Source organism: Diospyros lotus, chromosome 10, assembly GCF_014633365.1.
Source record: "Diospyros lotus cultivar Yz01 chromosome 10, ASM1463336v1, whole genome shotgun sequence".
Classification (NCBI taxonomy): domain Eukaryota; kingdom Viridiplantae; phylum Streptophyta; class Magnoliopsida; order Ericales; family Ebenaceae; genus Diospyros; species Diospyros lotus.
The window spans coordinates 10569323-10595613 of NC_068347.1; the positions used below are offsets into that span (position 1 = coordinate 10569323).

The 26291-nt window shown below is 39.7% G+C and overlaps 1 protein-coding gene across 1 annotated transcript in view; it reads left to right on the plus strand.

The window, feature by feature from the left end:
- Nucleotides 1-26291, plus strand: part of LOC127811517 (nuclear pore complex protein NUP133) — a 65803-nt gene that overhangs the window by 31195 nt on the left and 8317 nt on the right. Inside the window, exons 5-7 of the mRNA XM_052351447.1 lie at nucleotides 7330-7482; nucleotides 7710-8046; nucleotides 23345-23412. Of these exons, the coding sequence (XP_052207407.1) occupies nucleotides 7330-7482; nucleotides 7710-8046; nucleotides 23345-23412 (558 nt within the window). The remainder of the gene's footprint in view (nucleotides 1-7329; nucleotides 7483-7709; nucleotides 8047-23344; nucleotides 23413-26291) is intronic.

Sequence of the window (26291 nt, forward strand, 5' to 3'; positions counted from 1 at the left end):
TTTTTCTTTACTAAGAGGACTGGTGAAGCATAGGGACTTTGGCTAGGTTGTACAAGGTTTTTGGTTAGCATTTCGTGTATCAATTTCTCTATTTCTGCCTTTTGTATGGGGGAGTATCGATAAGCCTTCAAGTTAACCGGTTCACTATTGGGTTTAAGGTGAATGGAGTGATCAAGTATTCGGTGGGGTGGAAGGGACTGGGGAGTGGCAAACAGATCCTCAAATTCTATTAATAAATCGTGAATAGGGCATAGAGTATGTACCTGGCCATTCAAGTTTAAGAGCCACTTGTCACTGTGAGGAACATATGATGGACTTCCTGCCAGCTTTCTCCCGACCTCCATGGCGTAGATGGAGTGTAGTTGTCCCACGGTAGTACCCCCTTAATCCAACAATTTTTGGATTCTCTTCCTAAACACCACCCTACATTCTCCCACTTCCTGACTACCGTGAAGGGTTACTTGTTGTCCTTCCCAGTTAAATGTGACCTTTAAAGTGTTGAAATCAAACACCAACGGACTCACGGTTTTCATCCAATCAACCCCCAACACCACATGACACCCTCCCAATTTGAGTATTCGCAGATCAGCCGAGAACTCTTGCCCACTCATTACCCATTTGAATTCCTTGCACCTTAATTGACTGACCATTTTAGTTCCGTTGGCTATTAGTACTGAGAGAGGGGGTGTTTCCTGAAGATTGCACTGTAAGCTGTAGGCAGTGGTTTCATCAAGGAAACTATGAGTGCTGCCACTGTCAATCAACACCACTAGGCTTCTTTTGTGAACCATTCCCTTCACATTGATGACTCTACCAGCTGCCTGTCCTTGGAGAGCATGCATGGAGATTTCCCCTCCTTCATTCCCTTCCAACCTTTCCTCCTCCTTCTCTGTTCCTGCTTCCTCGTTTTCTCCTTCTTCCTGTCCCTCCATGGTGAGGAGAAGTTTCTTGCACTGATGGCCCGGCCCATACTTATCTCCACAACGGAAACATAAACCTAATTGTCTCTTCTGGTCTACTGACAAATTCTTGGGCGGTACGGTAGGCTGACTGGTCCTTCCCAAGGATCCCCCTCTCTGCCCATAGAATGTGTTACCCCTGGTATACGATCCCATGTTGTGATCCTCTCGATTGGTTTTGGATGACAGCCTATGTCTCCTGGCAAAGGCCTCCATCGATAGCTCATGCAAGCGAGCTTGTTCAGCTGCTTGGGCCACTGTGGTGGGAAACAACATCTTAATCGTAGGCCTAATTAGCTCCTCCAACCCACTGATAAAGCTCGAGACAAAATACTCTTCATCTAAATATAGATGAGACAATGAAAGTAAGGCCCTCAATTCCTCAAATCTGGTTTGATAGTCCTCCACCGTGCCTTTCTGTTTCAATTTATTGAACTCCTCAATGACATCCGACCGGTTCTTTTCCCCAAACCTTCGACACAACTGACTAACAAACTCCGGCCAACTCAAATCCCCTCTTCCATGGCTCCACGTTTGGAACCACGCATCCGCCACATCGTCTAAGTAGGAAGCAGCCAAACATACCTTATCCCCTTCAGCTACGCGATACTGGTAGAATACCCGTTCACACCTGCGTACCCACCATCTCGGCCTTTCACGATCGAAAACGGGAATCTCCATTCGTGGACCAGGATGAGATGGATTGGTCCCTCCCTGGCCACGGTAATTCATACCTTCGCCGAATTCAGCTGGATCTCCACCACCTCTTGGATCCGGTTGTCTTGCACGGAACGTTGGGGAAGTCAGGATTGGTGTGGAAGGCGGTCTGGGAGGGAATTCCGTTGACAGGCTGACGTTCGGTTGCCTTGCAAACATGTTCAAGGCGGCCGTGAGCTGCTGGCTGAGACCCGCGAATTCATCTCGGATGCCATTCACCGCGCGATCCAGCGATTCCGTGTATTTCGATCTAGTCCTGTGGATCTCCTCCTGGGCGTGCCTTATTCCCAATTCCATCGTCTCCAACCTCTCGTCCACCTGCTCCTGGTGGTGACGCAATCCAATTTCGATTGCATCCAGTCGGCTCTCCAATTGTTTAGCGTGCGTTCCATCTGCCATTACCTCTCCAGGTCTTGGCTCTGATACCAAATGTCAGGCTCGAATCTGACAAAAGAATTCCTCCCGAATTGAGGAGGAAACGCAGGCGGGGAAACGATTGAGAAGGGAGAAATAGGGAGAGCGAGTTCTAGAATCAGAGAGAGAGGAACGAGAACAAACTAGAGAAAGGGAGGGAAAGGAAATTGTGGAATAATCCTCACATGATTTCCCCATCCTCGACCAGCTCTTATTTAAGCAAGATACAAGTGGGCGCGGCAGTAACTAACTACCCAGTGCGCGCCTACTTGAGGAATTTGAATTATTCCTCTACCCACAGTTACAATACTGCCCCAAGCTATTCTAATGATTCATATACCCTCGGCCTATGACACCTGATAATGTATCTCAAATTGGTATCCCATCAACTTTACCATCCATTTCAAATATTTCGGACTTACCTCCCGCTGCTCCATCAAGTACTTGAGGCTTTTTTGATCCGTTCTAATAAAAAATTTTCTGCCTAACAAGTAGTGCCTCCATTTTTTCACTGCAAACACTATGGCTATGAGTTCTCTTTCATAAACGGATTTCTTACTCCCCAACTGACTGAACGCTTGGCTGAAATAAGCGATCGGCCTCTGTTCTTGCATCAAAACAGCCCCCATTCCATGCCCCGAGGCATCAGCTTCAACGGTGAAAGGCTTTTAAAGTCGGGTAAGGCTAAAACGGGTAAGGATACCATTTTAGCCTTGAGTTATTGGAAGGCCTCTTCAGCAGCCACATCTCAAAAGAAGTTGTTATTTTTAATTTATCAGGTAGAGGCCGAGCAAGCTTACCATAGTCTCTCACAAAGCGTATGTAGTACCTCGTAAGTCCAAGAAACCCCCTCAATTCCTTTACCATTGTTGGAGTAGGCCAATCTATCATTGCTTGCACCTTGTTGCTATCAGTTGAAACCCCCAAATAAGAAATAACATGGCCCAAATACTCAATTTCCAGTTGCCCAAACACACACTTCTTGCTGTTAGCCACCAGTTGGTTGTCCGCTAACACCCTTAACACACATCTTAGGTGCTGTTCATGCTGTTCCAAACTGTTGTAGTACGCGAAGATATCATCGAAAAACACCAACACAAAACGCCTCAAATAATCTTTGAAAATTTCATTCATCAACGCTTGAAAAGTAGCCGGAGCGTTCATCAATCCAAAAGGGATCACTAGGAACTCATAATGCCCTTCATGAGTCCTGAATGCTGTCTTTGGGACATCCTCGGGCCTAACTCGAATCTGGTGGTAACCAGATTTTAAGTCAAGTTTGGAAAAAACCCTAGTACCATACAACTCATCAAGTAACTCATCTATTACCGGAATGGGAAATTTGTTTGGAACCGTTACCTTGTTCAAGGCCCTATAATCAACACAAAAGTGCCACCCCCCATCCTTCTTCTTGACCAATAATACCGGGCTAGAAAATGGGTTGGAGCTGGGTTGAATGATCCCCGCGGCCAACATTTCACCGGCCAACATTTCACCCACCAACTTCTCAATCTCATTCTTTTGTAAATAAGGATAACGATAGGGTCTTACACTCACCGGAGATGATCCTGGAATGAGGTTTATGGCATGGTCTTTATCCTTGCTTGGTGGTAGCCTGCCCTTAGCACTAAACACCCCTCTAAATTCTGCCAAAGCGCCCTTTAAGAATTCTGGAACTGCCCTCGGATCTTCCTCAATTTCAGTTGCCAATGTCCCCAATTCCAGCAGCATTCCTTCCCCCTCCTCCTTAAATGCTTTCACCATAGCCTTTAAGGATACCAAGGTCTTGCTCAAGCTAGGACCCCCCTTGCAAAGTTACAGTCATGTCTCCTACTTGAAACTTCATTGTGAGAGTCTTCCAATCCACATTCATCTTACCTACCGCTACTAGCCACTTCATTCCCAGAATCACATCCGAGCTTCCCAGCTCTAAAGGTAAGAAATCTTCCACAATCTGCAAGTTTTGGAGCTAAAGCTTCACCCGCTTGCAAATTCCAGCCCCTTGAATTGCCATTCTCGTCCCCATAATCACACCATAGCCTGCTGTTTCCTCCCTACTTAGGCCCAACAGCTGCACCAACTCCACAGAAATAAAGTTATGGGTTACTTCTCCATCAATCAGGACCACAACTGGCTGTTGCTCTATCTCCCCTTTTAACTTCATCATTTGGGGTGCTGTCAATCCTACCACAGAATTCATGGGCAGCTCAATAACCTCACCCCCTTGGATTGGTTCCCCTACTTCTTCTCTCTTTTGGCTGAGGCACTGGTTGGCATCTCCTTCCTCTACCCACTACTCCTCTACTTCTTCATCATAAATCATCATCACCTGCAACTCTTTATTCTTACACTTGTGGCCTATCGTATACTTCTCGTCACACCTAAAACACAAGCCCTTATCTCGCTTGGACTTCCATTCGGCCTCACTAAGCCGTTTCCAAGTCTGGTTACTCACCCTCCCACTGTTTTGGGGTCGAAATTGATAGGGAAAGTTTGCTGCCAAAGATTTAAGAGCAGGTTGTGCATGGGGCTGAGGACCCCCACGTTGGTAATTTGGAATAGCGAGTGAAGCGGATTGACCTCTATTCGAAGTCGGTCCAGCTACATTTCTCCGGAGCACCAGGTTTTTCTCTTCTATTCGTTGCGCCAGGTCCATCATTTGCTCCAAACACCTTGGCCTTAACACCCTCAACTTAGTCTTGATCTCCGGATTGAGACCGCTGATGAAGTGCCCTTCTAGCACAACTTTTGGCAGATTCTCCAGAGGCGATGCCAGCACCTCGAAGATTTGACGGTAATTCGAGATAGTCCCTCTCTGCCGAAGAGCTAAAAAACGCTCTTCTACTGACCCTTCTTGAGTGGGTCGGAATCGGCTTCACAACAATAGCTTAAAATCCTCCCAAGTCCTCATTCTCCGCCATTTTTCTTCCCACTGAAACCACGAGAGGGTAGGTCCTTCCAAACATACAGCTGTTGTATCCACCTTCTCCATATCAGTCAACCCATTCACCGAGAAGTATCGCTCGGCCCTGAAAATCCAGCCATTTGGGTCACCTCCATCGAAGAGCGGCATTTCCAGCCGGCGTTCGCGAGATTCTGATTGCCAGCCACCCTCGACCCCCTTCGTTTCAGCTCGCCTCCCACCCGCCTCGGGCGTCGCCTCTGAGTCACCTACCCCAGGTGATTGTTCTCCCCTCTTCTCCTTGTTCTTCCTTTCTCATTGTTGCTCCTCCCATCTCGCTCTCATCCATTCGAACTGTTCCAACAAGGATGCAACGTTCTTCTCCACCGATCGAATCTCACTTCTCATGGCATTCGATTCACTCTTCATGGCGTCCACGCCTAGTTGTACGCTATCCAACCCCTTCTCTAAATCTCCCACTCGATCCGTTAAGTTCACCATTAGGATCGCAATGCTCTGCTACCAAAATGGTAGAATTCTAATAATTGTAAGAATACTTCATTCAATAAGCAAGAGTTCCAAACCAATTACAACCGAAAAAGAAAGAAAATAGGGCAATTCGAGAGGCCCTTAATCTCTCCTACTTTCTGGAAAAATTCTTCACACCGCCCTCACCTCCGCCACCTCTCTTTTATTCCTCATTCTCTAACGGAATTAGAATCCGCACATGCAGGTTGTTACACAACCTCGCAATTCCTGTTCTACCCCTCCTCTAACAGCTAATTTCCCTAATTCCAAAACTATCCTTGATTCCTTGGATGCCTTTGGTATGTCCAATGAATCGGTGGTCTATCAATTAACTAGGGTCGATATTAAATTTATACTAATGAAATTAATATATCTTATAGTTTTTAAATAATTATTAATGTTTTAAAATAATCCCACTTATGTTTATCCTCTTTGTCAATGCTGTGGTATTAAGTTCTTTAATGTATTAATTAATATTAATTCAATATAACTTTAGTAATTGAAAAATAGAAAAAGAAACATCAAGAATTGTACGAGAACAACTAAAGAAATTGTGAAAGAAGAGTCATTGGAAAACAACAAAAACAAAACATTAAGAACATTAAAAAACAACAAAACATTAAAGAGCATTGGAAAACAAACCTTATCGCTTGCAGAATACATTGCCCCCATGAAACTCTGTAGCTGTTCCCAAATTTGACTCCCAACTTCCTCTCATTGGCCACCTATTTGACAACCAATTTTAGTTCGCATCTGGGCAATCGCCACATCCAGCTTCCTCTCCAATCCTCCCATCGAGTTCTCCATTTTCCGGTCCAAAGAAGTGATTGCTTCATGATTCTGATTGTACCTGACCTCTAATTGATCTACTCTGTTTTGTAAGCTGGAGACCATTGAGCTGAAGTGCGGTAGTTGGGCCTCGAGGTTCTTCATCCTCGTTCCGTCTGCCATAGGGGTTGAAGTCACCAAAAGCTGGTCAGCCAAGGAGGTGCTTTGATACTAAAATTGTCAGACCTCTGAGTTTGGTAATGAATTCTCACTGTTTCAGTGAGAATTGGATAAGAAATTAAGGGGGAAATTGAGAAGAAATATAGGGAGAATTAGAAGAACATAGAGAGAGAGAGAATGTTTGGGAGAAATTCTGGAAAGTTTTCTATTGATATTTCATACCCGGATAAGGCTTACAGCAGCTAATTGATTCTCCCGTACAATGACCTGGCCATCTCTACCTTATAGAACAATTTTGTTATAACCACCAAAGTACAACCCCCCCCCCCCCAACCTAGCACCCATGATACAACTCCTCCTGGAAAGTTTTCTATTGATATTTCATACCCGGATAAGGCTAAATCAGGCCTTATATACCAAGTACAGCAGCTAATTGATTCTTCTGTACAATGACCTGGCCATCTCTACCTTCTAGAACAAATTTGTTATAACCACCAAAGTTCAACGCCCCCCCCCCAACCTAGCACCCATGATACAACTCCTCCTAGCCTAGGTACACGACAAAGGCCAAGTGCTTTAGTTGAATTTATGCAATAATCCATGTAATTTATATTATTGCTTTTATTTTTTTAGAGAGATTTCATAATGGAAACTAATTGGCCAATATGACAATGCAGCTACTGAAACTTGCTCATGCAAAAGACGGGGAAAAGTATTGCCTGCATGTGTCTTAATCATAACCAAATCTAATACAGATTCAGCTTTAGTTTGCAAAAGGAAACCCAAGAGCATGTGCTATATATATATATATTTAATATGGAATAGAGTACTTAATTAATTTTGGTCTTCTTGTCCTTGCAGGACTCTGGTGAAGGAAATGAAGAGCTTAGTGAAGTGATTTTTAGGAATCTTTCGTCCCGTTTATTGTCTATTGCAAAACAGCATGGTGGATATCAAACTCTGTGGAATATATGCAGTGATCTTGATGATTCAAAACTCCTTAGAAGCCTTATGGTAAGAAAAGAAATTTTACCTGCATTCTTAATTTCCATTAGTTAAGATTTCATGGCTTTTTTTTCTTGGATCGACAGGTGAAAATTTTCAATAATAGAGTATGATCTCCTGATTGTGTTAATAGTTTCCTTTTTCTTGACTATTTGGACACTTTATTTGTATGCTGCTCTGCTTGGTGTATTTTGTGGACTCATGTTTCTCAGGAGTTTTGATGCCTTATTGTGCAGTATGAGAGCATGGGACCTAAAGGAGGGTTTAGTTATTTCGTGTTTAAACAATTGTATGCCGCAAAAGATTTTTCAAAACTTATAAGACTCGGGGAAGAGTTCCATGAAGAGCTAGCTATTTTTCTCAAGCAGCACCGGGATCTTCTCTGGCTTCATGAACTGTTCCTCTATCAATTTTCCTCAGCTTCCAATACTATTCACGAATTGGCTCTTTCTCAAGATGATGACTTAACTGGGGCAGCTGTAGAGGACACTGAATCTGAGGGTGCAAAAACGAATCCAACATTAGAAGAAAGAAAGCGTCTTCTGCATCTCTCGAAGATTGCTGCAATGGCAGGTTTAGTTTAGCGGTTTTATAGTTGTTCCAGTTCTTTCTAACTTTATTAATAATTCTTTTCATGCCTTTCAACATGAGTCTATTCCCTGGTTTGTTTTGTGCTTTATTTATGGGTCTCCTACTTTAGGCTGCTTAATTAAACATGAAACAGATGCATTGCTTTGATTCTGATTCAGTTAAAAACCATGAAATTGATCCTCCACACTGTATATGCCGTTAAAGAAAAAGATTAGTCATAGGATGCCCACAAAAGCATAGAGTGGAGGGTATCCAGTCTCCAACCCTGGAAACTATTGCTATAAGACTTATAAGACTTAGACAGTGATTAAAAAAAAATTGGAAAAGCCTAGAGAGATGCACAACTTGAAAAATTACTGCTTTCTAATTTAATCATCCTAATAATCTTTACTGTGCATGCTTATTAACCTAGGATTGCATCAGTATTTTTGGTCTCCTTTTCTGACAGTTTAAGGTTTTAGCAAAAGTAGTAATTTAACATGGTATCAGAGGTCTGGTTTTAGGAGATCCTAGGATCAAGTCTTGCATATATGTTTGTTTCCCATCAATAATATTTGTTATACGTGTTAGACTTTTTCTTCCCGCAAGTGTACGGAATCGTAACAAGTAATATAATGATGAATCAAGTATCGTTCCCACGAGGATTGGTTTTTGGTCCCTACTTTAACCACTATTAACTTTAATAAGCCACACACAATTCAAAGAATACTCAATAGAAGTTTTATATAAATTAAAACTAACTCACCAAAGGAAAACACAAAATAATTCTTTAGGTTTTAAATATGGAAATCTAATGCGCTAGAGTTTATGAATCTACCGTAGTTCTATATTTGGTTTAATCTCTCAGTGATTGAGTTTTATAATTCTTGTTTTGAGCTGAAAATCGATGATCCTAAGTTAATCAAAAGCCTCTCTCGATGGTCAATCGAATCTATGCTCACATATGAGATTAATTATCTCTAATTAATCTGCAAATATAAAAACATGCATTTATCCACAATGATCATCAAAATAAGATTTCACAAGGCATAACGGTATCTCTACCTATTATCGAACCTTATGTCATTTATTATCAAGTGCTAATCTATATTGAATCTCTCGAAAGCAATATAAATCACAAACACATTCTAATGGCGGCCAAGCATCAAAACGGAATTAGTGCATAACAAACGATCAACTCAAAAGACAAGAATAAAATAAAACCCAAATACTCTTAATTAAACCATCATTGAACTAGGTTTCATCAATCACCCTAGCCACAAAGTACTTAGCCTAACATAGTTTCAACCAACGAAAAAGTAATAAAAATGGAGTTCATGATGTTGCAAAGAATAAAGAACAGAAAAATAAAACCAAAACTGAAGATCTTCAAGAAAATCTCCTCTTTTTGCCTCAACTTGCCGTCTTCTCCTCCTTCCAAAAGCTCCTTAATCTCCCAAAAATAAGCCTTTATATAGCCCTCTTTAGGTTATCAAAGTCCTTCACCTTGAAGGAGTCTATTTCCCTTTTATTTGGATTAAAACGGGCTTAAAACGGCCTTGTCACGAAGCTTTGAACCCTACCGTGGTCCTACCGCGGTATGCTTGTTGCTGCAGACCCATGAGCTCCAGAAAATAATTCCTAAAGCGGTCCTACAGCGGTATGCATACTATACCGCTGTAAGACCGTGAGCTCCAGAAACTAAGTCTTATAGCGGTGCTACAGCGGTATGCATACCGCTATAAGCCCGCTAGCCTTCTTCTTTGGCCTCTTGCTTTATCATCTTCAACTTCTTGTTTTCGATACTCTTTTGCTTCTTTTTAATTCGAAACCCGACCATGCCTCCAAGCTTCATTTCACTCCCATCATGCACCAAAAATCACTCTTTTTGCTCCATGTCCGCTTTAACACATGCTCCACATCTACATAACCATATATAGAACCAAATCAAGTAGAAATCATGCTCATTGAATGTATAAATGCTAAGTTTATAAAGCAAAATAAGTGTATAAAAGGCACTTATCAATACGCTCTTGTTCTGTGTGTGTTAGTGAACCATAACTTTAGTTTGCCTATATGAAATCACGTGATGCATGCAATAGGGAGAATTAGAAAGTTTGATAGAGATAGTTGGGCTCATTTGCTAACATGGTAACTTACCCAATTATTAGAGGTGGTCTCATAGGTACTTGAGAATTTTATGTGGTGCTTGCTGTAGAGGAATTTGTTTTTGTATTTAATTCAATATGTTGTTAGTGTTGTTGAAGTTTTAGAGGAATTTGGCACTACTCTTTTAAACCTTTTTCAAACAGATTTCTATCAAAGAACTTCATAAGTTGCCTTTCGTGGTGACTTTTAATCTTTAGCTAATTTTAAGTTGTATCCGGAGAAATATATGTTGAAAACTGATGCTTGTTGAAGAAAGAGATGGAACTGCAATCTCTTTAAAAATGACAGAAACATTGCCAATATTTTATTCTAATAAATGTTCAAAAGTGAATTAGTAATCCAATCAATTCTCTTAGGGTAGCATTCCCCAAATATATACGGTTGGTAGATGAAGAATAGAATAGGAAACTGATCTCTGAAGTAGGAAATTACCTAAACCTAATTACCTATAATTAAGTCTACTAAAATTAGGAAACAAAGAATGGAAAGAATAAACTAAATCAAATCCCTAACAGTCTGTAATTAGGGTTGGCAATGGTTCGGTTTGGTTTCGTTTTTTATCAAAACCATAACCAAACCAAACTTAAACTATTAAAACCAAAATCAAATCATTACTCATTGGTTTTAAAAATTAAAAACCATAACCAAACCATTCGGTTTCGGTTTTAATCATGGTTTTTTTAGTTTGATTCATACTAACAAACAAAGACAAACTCTTGCAAATAGTATTCATAAAATTTTTTGATAACTTCACAATTAATAAAGACAAACACTAATAAAGTTACCTTCTTGCATAAAGTTACAAATTAACTTCAAACTTATTGGATATAATTATTTGATTGATAAAAATAAAATAATTTAAGATTAGGTTTTATTTTTATTTGTTAATTACTTTATAAATGTTAAATATTTTATATATTTGTAATGCATTAGTTAAAATACTTATAAAAAAATGCATTAGTCAATATAAATATTATTTGTGTATATAATATATTAAATAAATAAATATATATTATATATATTCTTAGAAATAATCAAAAGACAATTTGTTTTAATTGATACAAATGAGCAAGAACAGCATCCTCTTTTAAGGAGAGGATTTTAAACAAAAAAGGAAGGAAATAATCTAAATATGGACAACATCCTGAACTACATCCTTGACTTACTATATTTATATATTATTTACATAAAACTTAAATTCTAGAATATTCTAGGATCAAGGACAAATCTTCCTTGATTTTAGCATATTTCCAGTACTCCCCCTCAAGCTGGCTTGTAGATGTCTTCTATAACTAGCTTGCCAATAAGTTTATCAAATTGCTTCTTGTGAAGACCCTTAGTTAGAACATCAGCAATTTGTTCAGTTGTTGGAAGGTATAGTATACATATTATTCCAGCATCAAGCTTCTCCTTGATGAAATGTTTGTCTACTTCTATATGTTTCGTACGATCATGCAACACCGGATTATGAGCAATAGAGATGACAACCTTGTTGTCACAATAGACTTTTATAGGTTTTGATTGAGGAAATTTCAGCTCTTCAAGAATCCTTTTGATCCACATCCCCTCACAGATTCCATGAGCAACAGCTCTGAATTCTGTTTCTGCACTACTTCTAGCTACCACATTTTGTTTTTTGCTTTGCCAGGTGACAAGGTTTCTCCCAACAAACGAACAGTAGCCTGAAGTAGATCTCCTATCATTAACACTCCCTGCCCAATCTGCATCAGTGTAGATCTCAACTTGTAGGTGGCCATGTTTCTTGAATAGTAAGCCTCTTCCAGGAGTCCCTTTCAGATATCTTAGGATTCTGTAGACTGCTTCAAAATGCTCTGGCCCTGGTAAGTGCATAAATTGACTCACCACACTCACTACAAAAGCAATGTTGGGTCGTGTATGAGACAGGTAGATTAATCTTCCCACAAGTCTCTGATATTGTTCCCTGTCCTTTACCTCTTCAGCTTTGACAGCATATAGTTTCACATTAGGCTCAATGGGAGTTTCTAACACCTTGCAGCTGAGTAATCCTGTTTCTCCAAGAAGGTCAAGAACATATTTTCTCTGATTGACAAAGATGCCTTCTTTGGATCTTGCAAACTCCATTCCAAGGAAGTATTTTAAGATTCCCAAGTCCTTGATTTGGAACTCATTTGCAAGTTTCTGCTTGAGGACTGCTAACTCTGTCTCATTATTACCAGTTAAAATAATGTCATTAACATAAACAATCAAAATTGCAACTTTACCGTCCTTTGAGTGTTTAAAAATATAGTGTGATCTGCCTGACTTTGTAGAAAGCCATAACTGGTAACTGCCTTTCCAAACTGTTCGAACCATGCTCTTGGAGACTGTTTGAGACCATACAGGGATTTCTTCAGTCTACATACTTCGTCACTCCCAAGTTTATTTTCGAATCCAAGAGGTAAACTCATAAAGACCTCATCTTCAAGAACACCGTTAAGAAACGCATTTTTGACATCAAGTTGGTGTAGAGGCCAATTTGAATTTACTGCAAGAGACAACATGACTCTGATAGAGTTTATTTTTGCCACAGGAGTAAAGATTTCCTGATAATCAATCCCATAAGTCTGGGTGAAGCCTTTAGCCACCAGTCTGGCTTTGTACCTGTTAACACTCCCGTCAGCCTTACATTTTATTGTAAACACCCATTTACACCCTACTATTTTTTTGTCTTTGGGCAAGTTAATTATCTCCCAAGTACCACTTCTCCTTAGAGCATTCATCTCCTCTATGACTGCTAATTTCCAGTTTGGATCATCCAAAGCTTCCTGTATATTCCTTGGCACAAACAAGTGTGAAATCCTAGATGTGAAAGCCTTATGATTCTTAGATAATTTGTGGTAAGAGAGGTATTTAGCAATAGGATATTTAGTGCAACTTCTGACACCTCTCCTAATTGCTATAGGAATATCGAGATAAGAAATAGTAGGTAAATGAGTGGAAACAGTTGAAGAATCAATTTTGGAACTATTAGGTAAAGTAGAGGGAGGTGGACTAGAAGTTGAAGTAGGAGTTCTTGAACTTACAGTGCCATTTATCAGGTTTTCAGACTGGTTTTGTGTAGAATTGACATTCAAGTCTTTGTTCTTTTGATGAAATCTCTTCCTGGTATAAAATTGAAGCTCAGAATTTAGATCATTATGATTAGTTTGTAGTAATTCTCCCTCTGCCCGAGAAACCTCTTTGCTTGGCATCAAAGAACCAGAATCTCTTAGGTGACCATTATCAGAAACATGTGATTCTTGAGTAGGACAAATTGCATTTGGAAGGGGGACAGAAACATCCCAAAAATTGTCTTCAGCTTCATGGTTTTCCCCCTGAAGGGAATTTTTGGTAAAATAGGGTTTGTTTTCAACAAATGAGACATCCATACTCACGTGAGTCTTTTTTGTGAGAGGATCATAACGCATATAGCCTTTTTTATGAGAGGTACAACAACAACATATCCAGCCTTTATCCCACTATGTGGGGTCAGCTACATGAATTCTAGACTTCCATGTATTTCTATCTTTTGTCATATCTTCGTTGAGATCCATACACTTCATATCAAACTTTAATGTCTCCCTCAAAGTCTTCTTAGGTCTGCCTCTACCTGTTTTTTTGATTAATTATTCCATTTCATCAACTCTCCTCATAGGAGCGTCTCTTGGTCTCCTTCTTACATGACCAAACCATCTTAGTCTAGTTTCTCTCATCTTCTCCTCTATTGGCACTACTCCTATCTTATTACGAATAACTTCATTTTTAATTTTATCTTTTCTTGTATGGCCGCACATCCATCTTAACATCCTCATCTCCGCTACACTCGTCTTTTGCTCATGTTGGTATTTGACTGCCCAACATTCTGAACCGTACAACAAAACTGGTCTTATAGCTGTCCTATAGAATTTTTCTTTCAATTTTAATGGGATTTTATCATCACATAACACCACCGATGCATTTCTTCATTTTAGCCAACCTGCCTTAATTCTATGTGTGACATCCTCGTGAATTTCTCCATCTTTTTGAATCATTGATCCCAAATATCGAAAATGGTCTTTTCTTTGTAAGATTTGGTCTTCCAATTTTATTATAACATTCTCCACTCTTGCATTCTTACTAAATTTACATTCCATACATTCTGTTTTCTTTCTGCTTAATTTAAATCCCTTAGATTCTAAATTGTTTCTCCATAACTCAAGCTTAGTGTTCACTCCTTCTTTTGTTTTATCCACCAACACTATGTCGTCTGCAAATGGCATACACCATGGCACATCTGTCTGAATATCTTTAGTGAGTTTATCCATTACTAAAGCAAATAAGTATGGACTTAGTGCAGAACCTTGATGCAATCCTATTGTAATTTTAAACGGTTCAGTATTCCCTCTGCATGTTCTGACCCTTGTCTCTGCACCATGATACATGTCCTTAAGGGTTTGTATATAGGCTATTCGGACTCCTTTCTTCTCTAAAACCTTCCATAATACTTCTCTAGGGACCCTATCATAGGCCTTTTCTAGATCTATAAACACCATATGTAGGTCCTTCTGATGATCCCGATACTTTTCCATTAGGCGCCTCAGTAGGTATATAGCTTCCATTGTTAACCTACCGGGCATGAAACCAAACTGATTTTCTGAGACCTCTGTTTCTTTTCTGAGCCTCTGCTCTATTACTCTCTCCCAGAGTTTCATGGTATGGCTAATTAACTTAATTCCTCTGTAATTTTCACAGTTTTGAACATCTCCTTTGTTCTTATATATAGGGACCAAAGTACTATTCCTCCACTCATCTGGCATCTTTTTTGATTTAAGAATCGCGTTAAATAATTTCGTTAGCCAGGAGATACCCTCTTCTCCCATGCATTTCCATGCTTCTATTGGTATATTATCCGGTCCCACTGCCTTATGATTTTTAATCATTTTAATGCTTGTCTTATTTCATTTGGACTTATGCGTCGATAAAATGTATAGCTCACGTTCCCTTCGGAGTTACCCTGATGTCCCAACCTAACTCTTGTGTCGCCATCATCATTGAATAATTTTGTGAAATACTCCTTCCATCTCTCCTTAATCACTCCCTCATTCACTAATACATTTTGATTTTCATCTTTTATGCATTTCACTTGATTTAAATCCCTTGTTTTTCTTTCTCTTGCTTTAGCTAATTTATATATATCTCTTTCTCCATCTTTTGTATCAAGTCGTTTATATAGATTCTCGTATGCTTTTGATCTTGCTTCACTAACAGCTTTTTTTGCTGCCTTTTTTGATTCTTTATAATTTTTTTGATTTTCTTCATTGTTGCACTGATATATAGCCTTATAGCAATTTTTCTTATTTTTAATTTTCAATTGCACTTCTTCATTCCACCACCAAGACTCCTTAAGGTTTGGGGCTCTACCATTTGTCTCTACAAGCACTACCTTTGCTGTGTTTCTCAGGGCATTAGCCATTTCTCTCCACATTTGGTTTGTCCGTCCTTCTCCATTCCATTCTCTTCTACCTCTTAATTTTTCTTTGAAGATTAGTTGTTTTTCCCCTTTTAAATCCCACCACTTGATTCTTGGATTTTGTTTTATGTGATTTTTTCTTTTCAAATTTCTTACTTGGACGTCAGGTACTAGAAGTCTATGTTGAGTAGTCAAACACTCTCCTGGTATCACCTTACAATCCCTACAACATACCCGGTCCTCTTGTCTCATGAGGAAGTAATCTATTTGGGTGCTTGATGTGACATTTTTATATGTGATTAAGTGTTCGTCCCGTTTTTTGAACCTAGTATTGGTTATGATGAGCCCATATGCCATTGCAAAATCTAGAATAGACTTACCCTCATTATTAATTTCCTCGAATCCATACCCTCCATGTACCTCTCTATAGCCGTTTCCGTCTCTACCCACGTGACCATTTAAGTCACCTCCTATAATCACTTTCTCTCCTCTTGGTATCATTTGTATGAGTCCCTCTAGATCCTCCCAGAATTTTACTTTTATCTCCTCACCTAACCCCGCCTGTGGTGCATATGTACTAAAGATATTCATAGTCATTCTTCCTAGAATAACCTTCACCATAATAATCCTATCTTCTATTCTCTTTACATCCACTACCTCATCTACTAAGCTTTTATCCATAATGATCCCCACTCCATTTTTTGCTCGATCATTTCCTATGTACCATATTTTATATCCATTTTCAGACAAAGTTTTTGCTTTTTTCCCTACCCATCTCGTCTCTTGAAAGCACATAATATTAATCTTTCTCCTAATCATCACATCTACCACTTCCATAGCTTTGCCTGTTAATGTTCCTATGTTCCATGACCCAATCCTTAATCTATGATTTTGTTTTTGGCTTTGACTTTGAATTTGAATTTGATTTTGTTTTTGGTTTTGGTTTTGATTTTGATTTTGTTTTTGGTTTTGATTTTGATTTTGATGTTGGACTAACTTCTTTACTCACATCCGTCCAAGCAAATGCGGGAACCCTTGCTCATTTGTCACTACATCTGGGCGCTGATGCAGCGGCCCTAGCTCACTTGACACTACACGCGGGCAGTGTAGCGCGTCGCTATGAAGGGTTACGCTCACGCCCAAACGTTTTGACAGCCCTAGGATTAAGTTTTGAGCGAAATTGAGTAGGTATATGAGCATACATAGTACATCTAAAAACTTTGATGAGAAGGTCCGAATGTAATCGAGTGTTGGGAAAAATGTCTTTGAGGCACTCAAGGGGTGTTTGGTATTTTAATACTTTAGTAGGCATCCTATTTATCAAATAGGACGCTGTTAAAACAGTTTGACCCTATAAATATTTTGGAACATGCATAGAAAACATGATGGCACGTGCTACTTCGAGTAAATGTTGATTTTTACGTTCAGCAATGCCATTTTGTTGAGGAGTATACTGACAAGTAGTTTGGTGGTGAATACCTTTGGTTTTCAAAAAATCCCCCAAGTGCTCATTGAAATACTTGGTGTCATTGTCAGAGTGTAAAATGCCAATTTTGGTTTGAAAGTGGTTTTCAATCATAGTGTAAAAGTTTTTGAATAAAGTTTCCACTTCAGATTTTTTGTGCAACAAATAAACCCAACACAAACGGGTATGATCATCTATAAATGTAACATTCCATTTTTTTCGGGATAGAGTAGAAATTTTAGATGGGCCCCAAACATCACTATGAATTATATAAAAATGTTTGGATGCTTGGTAGGGTTTTGGTAAATATGTAGAACGATGATTTTTTGCCAAGATGCAACTTTCACATTGAAAAGAAGAACAATCCATTCCTTTAAATAATTCAAGAAATAAACGTTTCATATAGGTAAAACTAGGATGTCCTAGTCTAAGATGCCATAGCATAATTGTGTCTTGAACATGAATTGAACTAGTACTACTAAAGCCCTGAGCTTTTTTATTACCAGAAGACTTTTCATCAAAGTAGTAAAGACCTTCAATCATCTTAGCACGCCCAATCATCTTCCCCAAGTTCTGGTCCTGAAATTTACAATAGGATTCAAAGAAAATAACACGACAATTAGAGTCTTTGCAAAGTTTACTAACTGACAAAAGATTGCAAGCCGAGTTAGGAACATGAAGAATAGAATGGAGATTAATTTTTTCGGTTAGTTGAATAAGGCCTTTTCCTGCAATAGATGAAAAATTACCATCGGCAATTCTGGTTTTTTCATTTCCAGAGCTAGGAGAATAGGTATTAAATAAATAAGGAGAACTAGTCATATGATCGAAGGCTCCGGAATCAATAACCCATGGAGAGGAATGTAGACAAGAAAGAAACTCGGACGTATTTCAACCTATGCGTCATGACCTTCGGGTCAACCCCCGGCATGTCTTGAGCTGTCCATGCAAAAACATCATCATACTGCCGCAGAAGGGCTAAGATTTGACCTCTTATGGGGTCCTTCAGCTCAGCACTTATCTTTATACACTGGTCGGGATGGTCCTCCTTCAGAGGTACCTCATTGAGCTTATCCATTGGCTCTGCCATCTTCGGATCCTCCAGCCCCTCCAATAAGAAACTAACGGCTAGTGGAAGTCCCCTGCTTTTTCTCCTTCCAAGTCCTTTTTATGACTAGAAGTTTCTCCATGCGCTGGATTCTCCTTTATCTTTATTCGCGGGGTCTCGGCACCCCGCGTCACGCTTATGGATGCCATATAACATTCTTTGGCCGAACGCAAATCTCCTTGCACTTCTCCTACCCCATTAGCCGTGGGGAACTTCACCACCATGTGATAGGTGCTAGGAATAGCCTGAAGAGCGTTAAGGCCTAACCTTCCCAATATCATGTTATAAGCTGCAGGCACGTCTGCCACCAAGATGTCCAGCATGACCTGGGAGGTTCGGGAACCCTTTCCTAGGATCAGTAGAAGTTGAATGACTCCATCAGAATACACTACTTCGTCGTCAAATCCTACTAAGGGGACACGGGCTGACCTCAACTGCTCCATCTAGTATCCCATGCCCAAGAAGGCTTGTCTATACAAAATCTCTGAAGAACTACCTGGATCTACTAGGATCTGCTTCTAAGCTTAGCTGTTATCACCAGCGGGTCATTTTGGTTAGGATACCTCGGGAGGTCGTTATCTGAAAAGGAGATCGTCTTCCCTCTCCTCGACCTCTTTACCCCCGAAGTTTGGCCCGTTACAGAATCCTCCTCGCACTTTGCGCTCGAAACTTCCCCCGCTGCGAGGGTATAGAAAACTGGGGGCTGTGAATGATTTTCCGCTTGCGGCGGCCTCTCCCTTCGGGGTGAATTCCGAACGCGATCTCGCTCATTAGCTTGGTCCCGCCTGGGAGGAGGACTTCGTGAACGCTGCTCTTGCCCCTTTCGGGGATCCGCTTCCCTAGCTACAAAACTCCTAAGGAAACCCCGATTAATGAGCTGTTGAATTTCTTCTTTTAATTGATGACATTCCTCCTTATCGTGGCCATGATCCTGATGAAAGCGACAATATTTATTTCTGTTCCTCTTATCGGATGGTGCCCTCATAGGCAACAGTTTCTTCAGATAGTCCTTGCCCTCAATAGTAGCAAGGATCTCCGCTCTAGGAGCATTCAGGAGACTGAACCCACTCGATTCCCACTGAGGATGGGACTTCTCTTTGCGATCCTCCCTCCCGCCCTCACTTTTATGCTCTTCGGAATGTTTCTTTTTCTCCTCCTTCTCGGTGTATTCAACTCTTTTTGCCTGCATAACCTCTTCAGCGTTGAAATACTTCCTTGCCCAACCAAGAATATCTGTAAATGTAAGCGGGGGAGTTTTGGCCAATGACTGAGCAAAAGGGCTAGGCCTCAGGGCATTCTGAAATGCCACCATTGTGACACTCTGGTTGAAGTTCTCAATGCTCAAGGCTTCCATATTAAATCTTGAGACGAAATCCTTCAAGGACTCGCCTTGGTTCTACTTCAGGGTGACGAGAGCCATAGTAGATCTCCGATGCCTTCGAAGAGGCGCAAAGTGGGGCAAAAAACTATTCCGAAGCTGTGCAAAGTTGGCTATCGAGTGATGGGCCAGATTTGAGTACCAGCCGCGCGCATGCCCTTCCAGTGTAGCTAGGAAGACTCTACACCACATTGCATCAGACGCGTCCTACACCATCATATGAGAGGTGAAGAGATCCAGGTGATCCATTGGATTAGTAGTGCCCGCATAAGGCTTGATAGTCGAAATGCGAAGATGCTTGGGCGACACCGCTGCCATAATCTCCGGACTAAGAGGCTGGCTCGTAGCCATGCCACGGGACTCTCCCTGCTTCGGTTTTAATGCTGCAATCTCCTTCTCCAACTGATGTAGCCTTTTTCTTGCTGCTGCGCATACGACATACTAGAAGATTCTTTGGCTTCCTCGGGCCCATCTTCCTGTCCCCGTCCTTGAGGCTCCGCCTCACGTTGGCAAGATCCTTCGTCAAGAAGGGGGCTCTTGCCTTCCCCCTACATGAGAATAATGGGCTTGCTACTAGTGCTATTGGTCCAGGAAGCCGGTGAGTAGCTCCGTTAGACGCTGAACTTGATTCTCCAAAAGTGCAATACGATCTAGAGGGGGAGGAGGATTATCCGGGCTATGCTCCCTCCCTTGCTTGCTCCTCGGAGGATTGTTCTGGTTCGGTTCTGGGGCAGGGTTACCACCAACAGCCTGAGATTGGTGTCTCCTTGTTTCCATCAAAAATTGAGACGACTTAAACGTCAAGAAAATTGTACTGGGCAGATAGAAAGAAAAAAAAAAAAAAAAAAAAAAACGCCTCAGCCCCACGGTGGGCGCCAAATGATGATGTGGAGCTGATCACTCTCTTCTGTCACGGACCAAATAACTACAAACGGAGTCGGGGACTCGCTTTCCCGTGATCACTCCGGCGTTCAAGTTAGTTCATCGGGTTATCAAAATTAAAGTATGTAATTGAAAACTCAAGAAAAAAAAAAGATCCCCTTACTTGTCTTAGTTGCTTTCTTTTATCCTCTTGTCAAGATAAGAAATCCCTTTTTGAAACTTTCGGGATCCGAATCTGATCCTTTGCATAACTATGATCTTGATGGAATGGATACGGTAATCGGTTTCCGAGGGGCTCGGGGTAATCCCTCCCGCCATGATCTTCGAAATGATGATTGAGGCGAGGAATCCGGGGAATCCTCATTGAGCAAAAGGCTAAGATTCCTAATCGGCTAGTTAAGATGTATCTGCCACGTGTCCATCCCGGACTTGGGCTAAATGGCGACCTTGGCTTGGTTCTCTGGCGAGCACGTGTCTTTGCTTTTATCGGCTATTTTCCCGGGGTATTGAGGTAATTATGAGCCCTAGGGCATTCTCCTCATCAGTGACCTTGTTAGTATTCTTGTCAATGTTGTCATACTCAATTATGGAAGCTAGGAATGGTGCCTTTTATAACAGAAGGAACATCAAGTAGTTTTCTGTTCTTTTGGGTCATTGAGATGTTTCACTTGTAAGATCCTCTTGATTTTCAAGCACTTTTGTCAACAGTATATTTATTATTTCTTTTCTTATTGATAGCTCCAAATTTTGTTCTCTTCTTGTTTCCTAAAGATGTGGGTCTTGGCTCTGCTTAAAACTTTGATCCTATATATTGAGTTACATACAACATCTTAAAGGTATATAGCTTATATGAATATTTAGAGAATATTTAAATATATTATGTATTGTGAAATTCTATCGTAAGATTTATTGTTCAGAAATCCACTGGAAATTAAATGGAATTTTGAGGAAGCATGAGACTTTGTTTCCTCTCCATTTGGTGGACTTCAAACTTTTGCTTCTTGTTGAATGTGCAATCATTTTTCTTCCTGATGTTTTATACTTGTGTTTAGTTTTGATGATGAAAAACAACATTTGGTTTTGATCCTCAAGTCATGAATCAAGTTTATGGTTTTCAACAAAAATCAATTTCAAGTACCTCTGTGAAAATGAAAATTGAATGATCTATAATTTTCTCTAAGTCTGGAAGTTTAGTACATTATAATGAGACATATAAGAAAATGTTTTTATTTTGAAAAACTATCTCTCGATATTTTGATAGCTAATATTCATTGTTGTTAAAATGTTTTTTAATGAATTTTTCAAAAAATGGAAGGTAATGTATTTTGGGAGTGGTAAAATTTTCTAAATCTCGAATTTGTACTAGAACCAAAATTCTATCTTCTTATTGTTATGGATTCTGATTTTTTAGATATTTTTATTGAATTTAAATGGGGGATACTTTCTTGTATCGTTGTGTACTAAGACCAATTGTCTCCCATCTGTCGACCAAAATTCAAATGTAAATAAGTTGTAATGTATACAATACTATGAATTGTTTCATCAAGCAAATCTATATATAATCTGTTGACCAACTGTCTCCCATCTGTCGACTGATGCTCGTGCATTTTTCGACCGACAAAATGTCATTTCTTGGTATTTCGATAGTGTGCAAGCCATCTGTCGATAGGCATCTGTCGACCGGCATAATGCTTGCACAAGGAACTGTCGACAGTCTCAAATGATCTGTCGACCAGATTTTGAATTTTCACTCATCTGTCGACCGATGCCTTGCATCTGTCGACCGTTTGTGTTGCAGATACCCCCAACGACTAGTTTTTCCACTCACCCAAAGTGGCTTTTCCACTACCAACTGCAAGATTCGTGAATAGGCTCTTAAGGCACTATAAATACAAGTCAAATGAGTGATTCAAATCAATCAAGAGATTACATTACAAGCTCCCAAGTGCTAAGATCATTGTTGTGCTTCATTGGTAAATTCGTTCTCTTTTCAAGGCATTGTATTTATTTTGTAAATTCATTATCAAGTCTTGTCTTTATTTTTGAGAGAATTTGTAACTGAGAATATTGTTTCTCAGATCCTCTCTTATCTTGTTTCTCTTTGTATTTTTCCTAACTTGTTTTGCTAGAGGGCCTACATTGCTTGTAGGGGGATTTTGATTCCTAACTTGTTGTGCTTGAGGACTTGCTTATTGAAGTAAGTGGTTGAAATACCTAACTTGTTGCTAGAGGGCTTGCTTGTCTAAGCAAGAGGTTGTAATTTCCTAGCTTGTTACTAGAGGGCCTATTCGGAGAGATATGAGGTTTTTGGTGGATTGATTGAAAAATTCTTAGTGAGAAGCTAATGTAGTGGATTAGGTTTGGTTTAAGCTGAACTATTATATATCGTTGTGTATCTTTTTTGCTTGTGCTTTTTCTTTCATTTATTATTCCAAACATTTCAATAATCTCACTTGCTCTAAAATCTCGTTTTTCATCAAAAAGATTTTCAAGTTCAATCAAATTTTTAAAAACGACTCAATTCACCCCCCTCTTGGTGTTAGTGCCATTGCTATTCAAACCTAACACTTCCAACATAATAAAAGCAAAAGTATCAAAGTGTCTAATTGGAGAATGGAGGATGGTCATGTATGCGTTATCTTTACAGTTGTTCCATCCAATGAAAACACACACACAAGAGGGAGTCCATGTAGCACCAAACTGTTTTGGGTTTAAACATCTGTACTCAAATACCCAGTGATGTTTATACCTTATGTTTTCTCTCTCTCTCTCTCTCTCTTTTATATATATATATATATTGTTGCTCTATTTTCCTGTTGGAAGAGGGTGACAGTTGTTTAATTTTGGCAGGAAAGGATGCTGATTTTGAGAAAAAGGTGAGGCGCATTGAAGCTGATTTGAAGATTCTGAAGTTGCAGGTATGTTAAAAGGAAAACAATTATTCTTGATCACGTGAGGTTATAAAATATTTTTTAGCTGATACTGTATAGTTGCTATATATGTGTGTATATATGTTTATTTCCTTTTTCAGAATGTGCATTACTCACTGTTCAATTTGATGAATTTAGTTGGTCATTTTTGGGGGGTTGTACTTCCCATTCTGCCTTATAACCTCAAGCAACTTGAATGCCTCCATCGGAAGCTTCAAGTTCATTTCATTTTTGGGGGTAGTTTTTTTGGCGTAGTTTTCATTTGCAAATAGGTGCTTGCTTCAATTGCTATAGATTTCTCAAATGTAGCTCTGCTAGCGTTTAGCTTCTAGCCATCATATGGAAGATCTATTATGTTTAAATGAACTAAAATTAAGTGTGCATGTGTATGAGGCTTTGGTAATTGTAGAGAATTCCTATTGCATAACATTTGAAAGCTATGAATTGCATGATTCCATGTTGGGGATTGTTCCACGTCTTTTCTCTCCCTTTGGTGATTGGTGTTTTATAAATAAATTCTGCTCAAAAAATTGTACTAGTGAAATTTATTTGACTTCTTGATCTGTTACTGTTATAGTGTATTCCAGTAGCCTTTCTACATTATTCTCTTTTGTTTGTGTTGTTTTGGCACCAATAAGAAGCATCTTGCTTTTGCAAACAAAATGGAACAAAACAAGGCTGATGTAAAGGAAGGCTTGCTGCCTATTGCGGTTTGGAAGATTTAACACAGAAAAAGAAAATGGTCACTCAGAAAGTCCTTGTTCTTCAGTAGTGGTGGTAGTTAAAACAAACTCCATTTGTAGAATTGAATGACCAGAAACATTATAATATTATATCCACCAGATTCATGCATATTCTAGAACTAAATACATCTTTTCTCAGCTATAGCTGCATCGCCAATTAGTTTCAGTAATTAATAGTCAAAGATAGAGACTTCAAAAGAGGGATCTTAATTGGGAGTTCACGGAAGTAAAAGCAAAATGTTATGAAAGCAAGGAAACAAAGAGATAAGAGCAAATTAGGGGATAGGAGACTGATGGACTCAATGTAGGGCAGTGATCACCCCAGCAACTTGATAAAGGAAAAAGAGAATTGGAGAGAAAAATGGAGAAGAGAAAAAGTTCACAATTCTTTCCATACTTTCTCATTTCAATCATGCCAGCTTTTATTACAATTCAGGTAGCAAATGGACACGCCCAAAACACTTTTTGAGATCTCATTAGAACAACAAACTCCCTTTTGTGTTGCTCTCTCACTTAGCCAATTATCCTCTGCCAGAAGCCTTTGCCGTACTATGTTCCTCTCAATCAGTTACTCTAGAAACCTTGCTGGTTTCTTCATCTCTAGTACCACTTCTTGTCTCAGGTAGCAGTCTCCTCTCTTCTTGCAAGTTGGTATCAGAGACACTATTCAGGGGTCATTTTCTTTTTCTTTTTATTTTTTGTACTTCAAGGGGGCAAACCATACGCAAAAATGCCACTGACACTACAACTGAGATGAACAAAGCTTTCAGGATTTTTTAAAGCTCTCTTATTTCTCTCCCTCCAAATATTACACAATAGGAAATGAATAGTAACTCAAAAATTCACTTGTGCCATTAGTAAAACAAGCCCGACCTCAAGACAATAGAACATCCAATACTATAGCTGGCATTACCACCGGATGACAAAAAAGGGAAAAAAACACTCCATATATCACAAACGACAAAACAACAAAGAAGTAGTGCTCAATTGATTCACAAAAGAGCCCTCTTCTTGAAGAATATAAATGGCACCAAGTAATAAAGAAGAGGCATATATGGCATTGAATAAAAGTTCAAAATAAAAAAAATTATCTTGTGAGGAACTTTTAGCTGTCATGGAAATTTTGGAGGGCAATAATTATTTTTTTTTACTAGAAAGTGTTCCATGGAAAGAATGAGCTTAGAGGGTTCCTCAATTTAATGGTTCGAGATCAATTTTCTTCCCTTTGCCCAAGCTTAGTGTTGAAATCTTGAATGATTTGAAGAGGATTTGGAGGAGATTGTGGTAAGAGATTGAGATTGAAGCCATAATGAGATCCAATATTTGGAATCTTTAGGCTGATTATTTGGGTTTAATTTTATGTTTCCATATTTGTTCTCTATGTATATGTTAAATAGGGACCAAGTATGTAAAGGATTTTAAGACTAATTGAATAAAAAGTTTTGATTCAATTTCCATATTCTCATCGTCTTCATGGTATCAGAGCCTAGGTCACTCTGAAAACCCTAGCAAGCAATGGCCATCAGTCATGAGTCTACCCAGTCGGTAACTCAGGAGGGAGAATCATAGATAATCCCCTCCATGGGTTCGACTGACGGGTTTGAAAATTCTTCAATTTATCTTATCGTAGAAAAATTGAATGGGAAGAACTACCGAGAATGGGCCCAATCCATCTAGTTGGTCATCGACGGCAAAGGCAAACTGGGCTTCCTTACCGGCGAGATCAAACAACCACCTTCCAAGGAGGTAGCAGCCTTCCAGAAATGGCAGTCTAAAAATTCCCTCACCACCTCCTACTTGATCAACTCCATGTGATCAGCAATTGTCAAAACATACATGTTCCTGCCGACAGTGAAAGATGTATGGGAAGCTGTTTGTGAAACCTACTCCAACGTCGAGAATGCCTCTCAAATCTTCAAGATAAAGACTTGAATGTGGCAGATGAAGCAGGGAGAAAGAGAGGTGACGGAATACTACACGGAGATGCTAGGTTTATGGTAGGAACTGGACCTCAGCTGTGAAGAATCTTGGGAGTGCACGAGTGATAGTGTGCAATTCAAGAAGAGGATGGAGAATGAGAGGGTGTACGAGTTTCTGGCTGGACTCAACATAGAGCTCGACGAT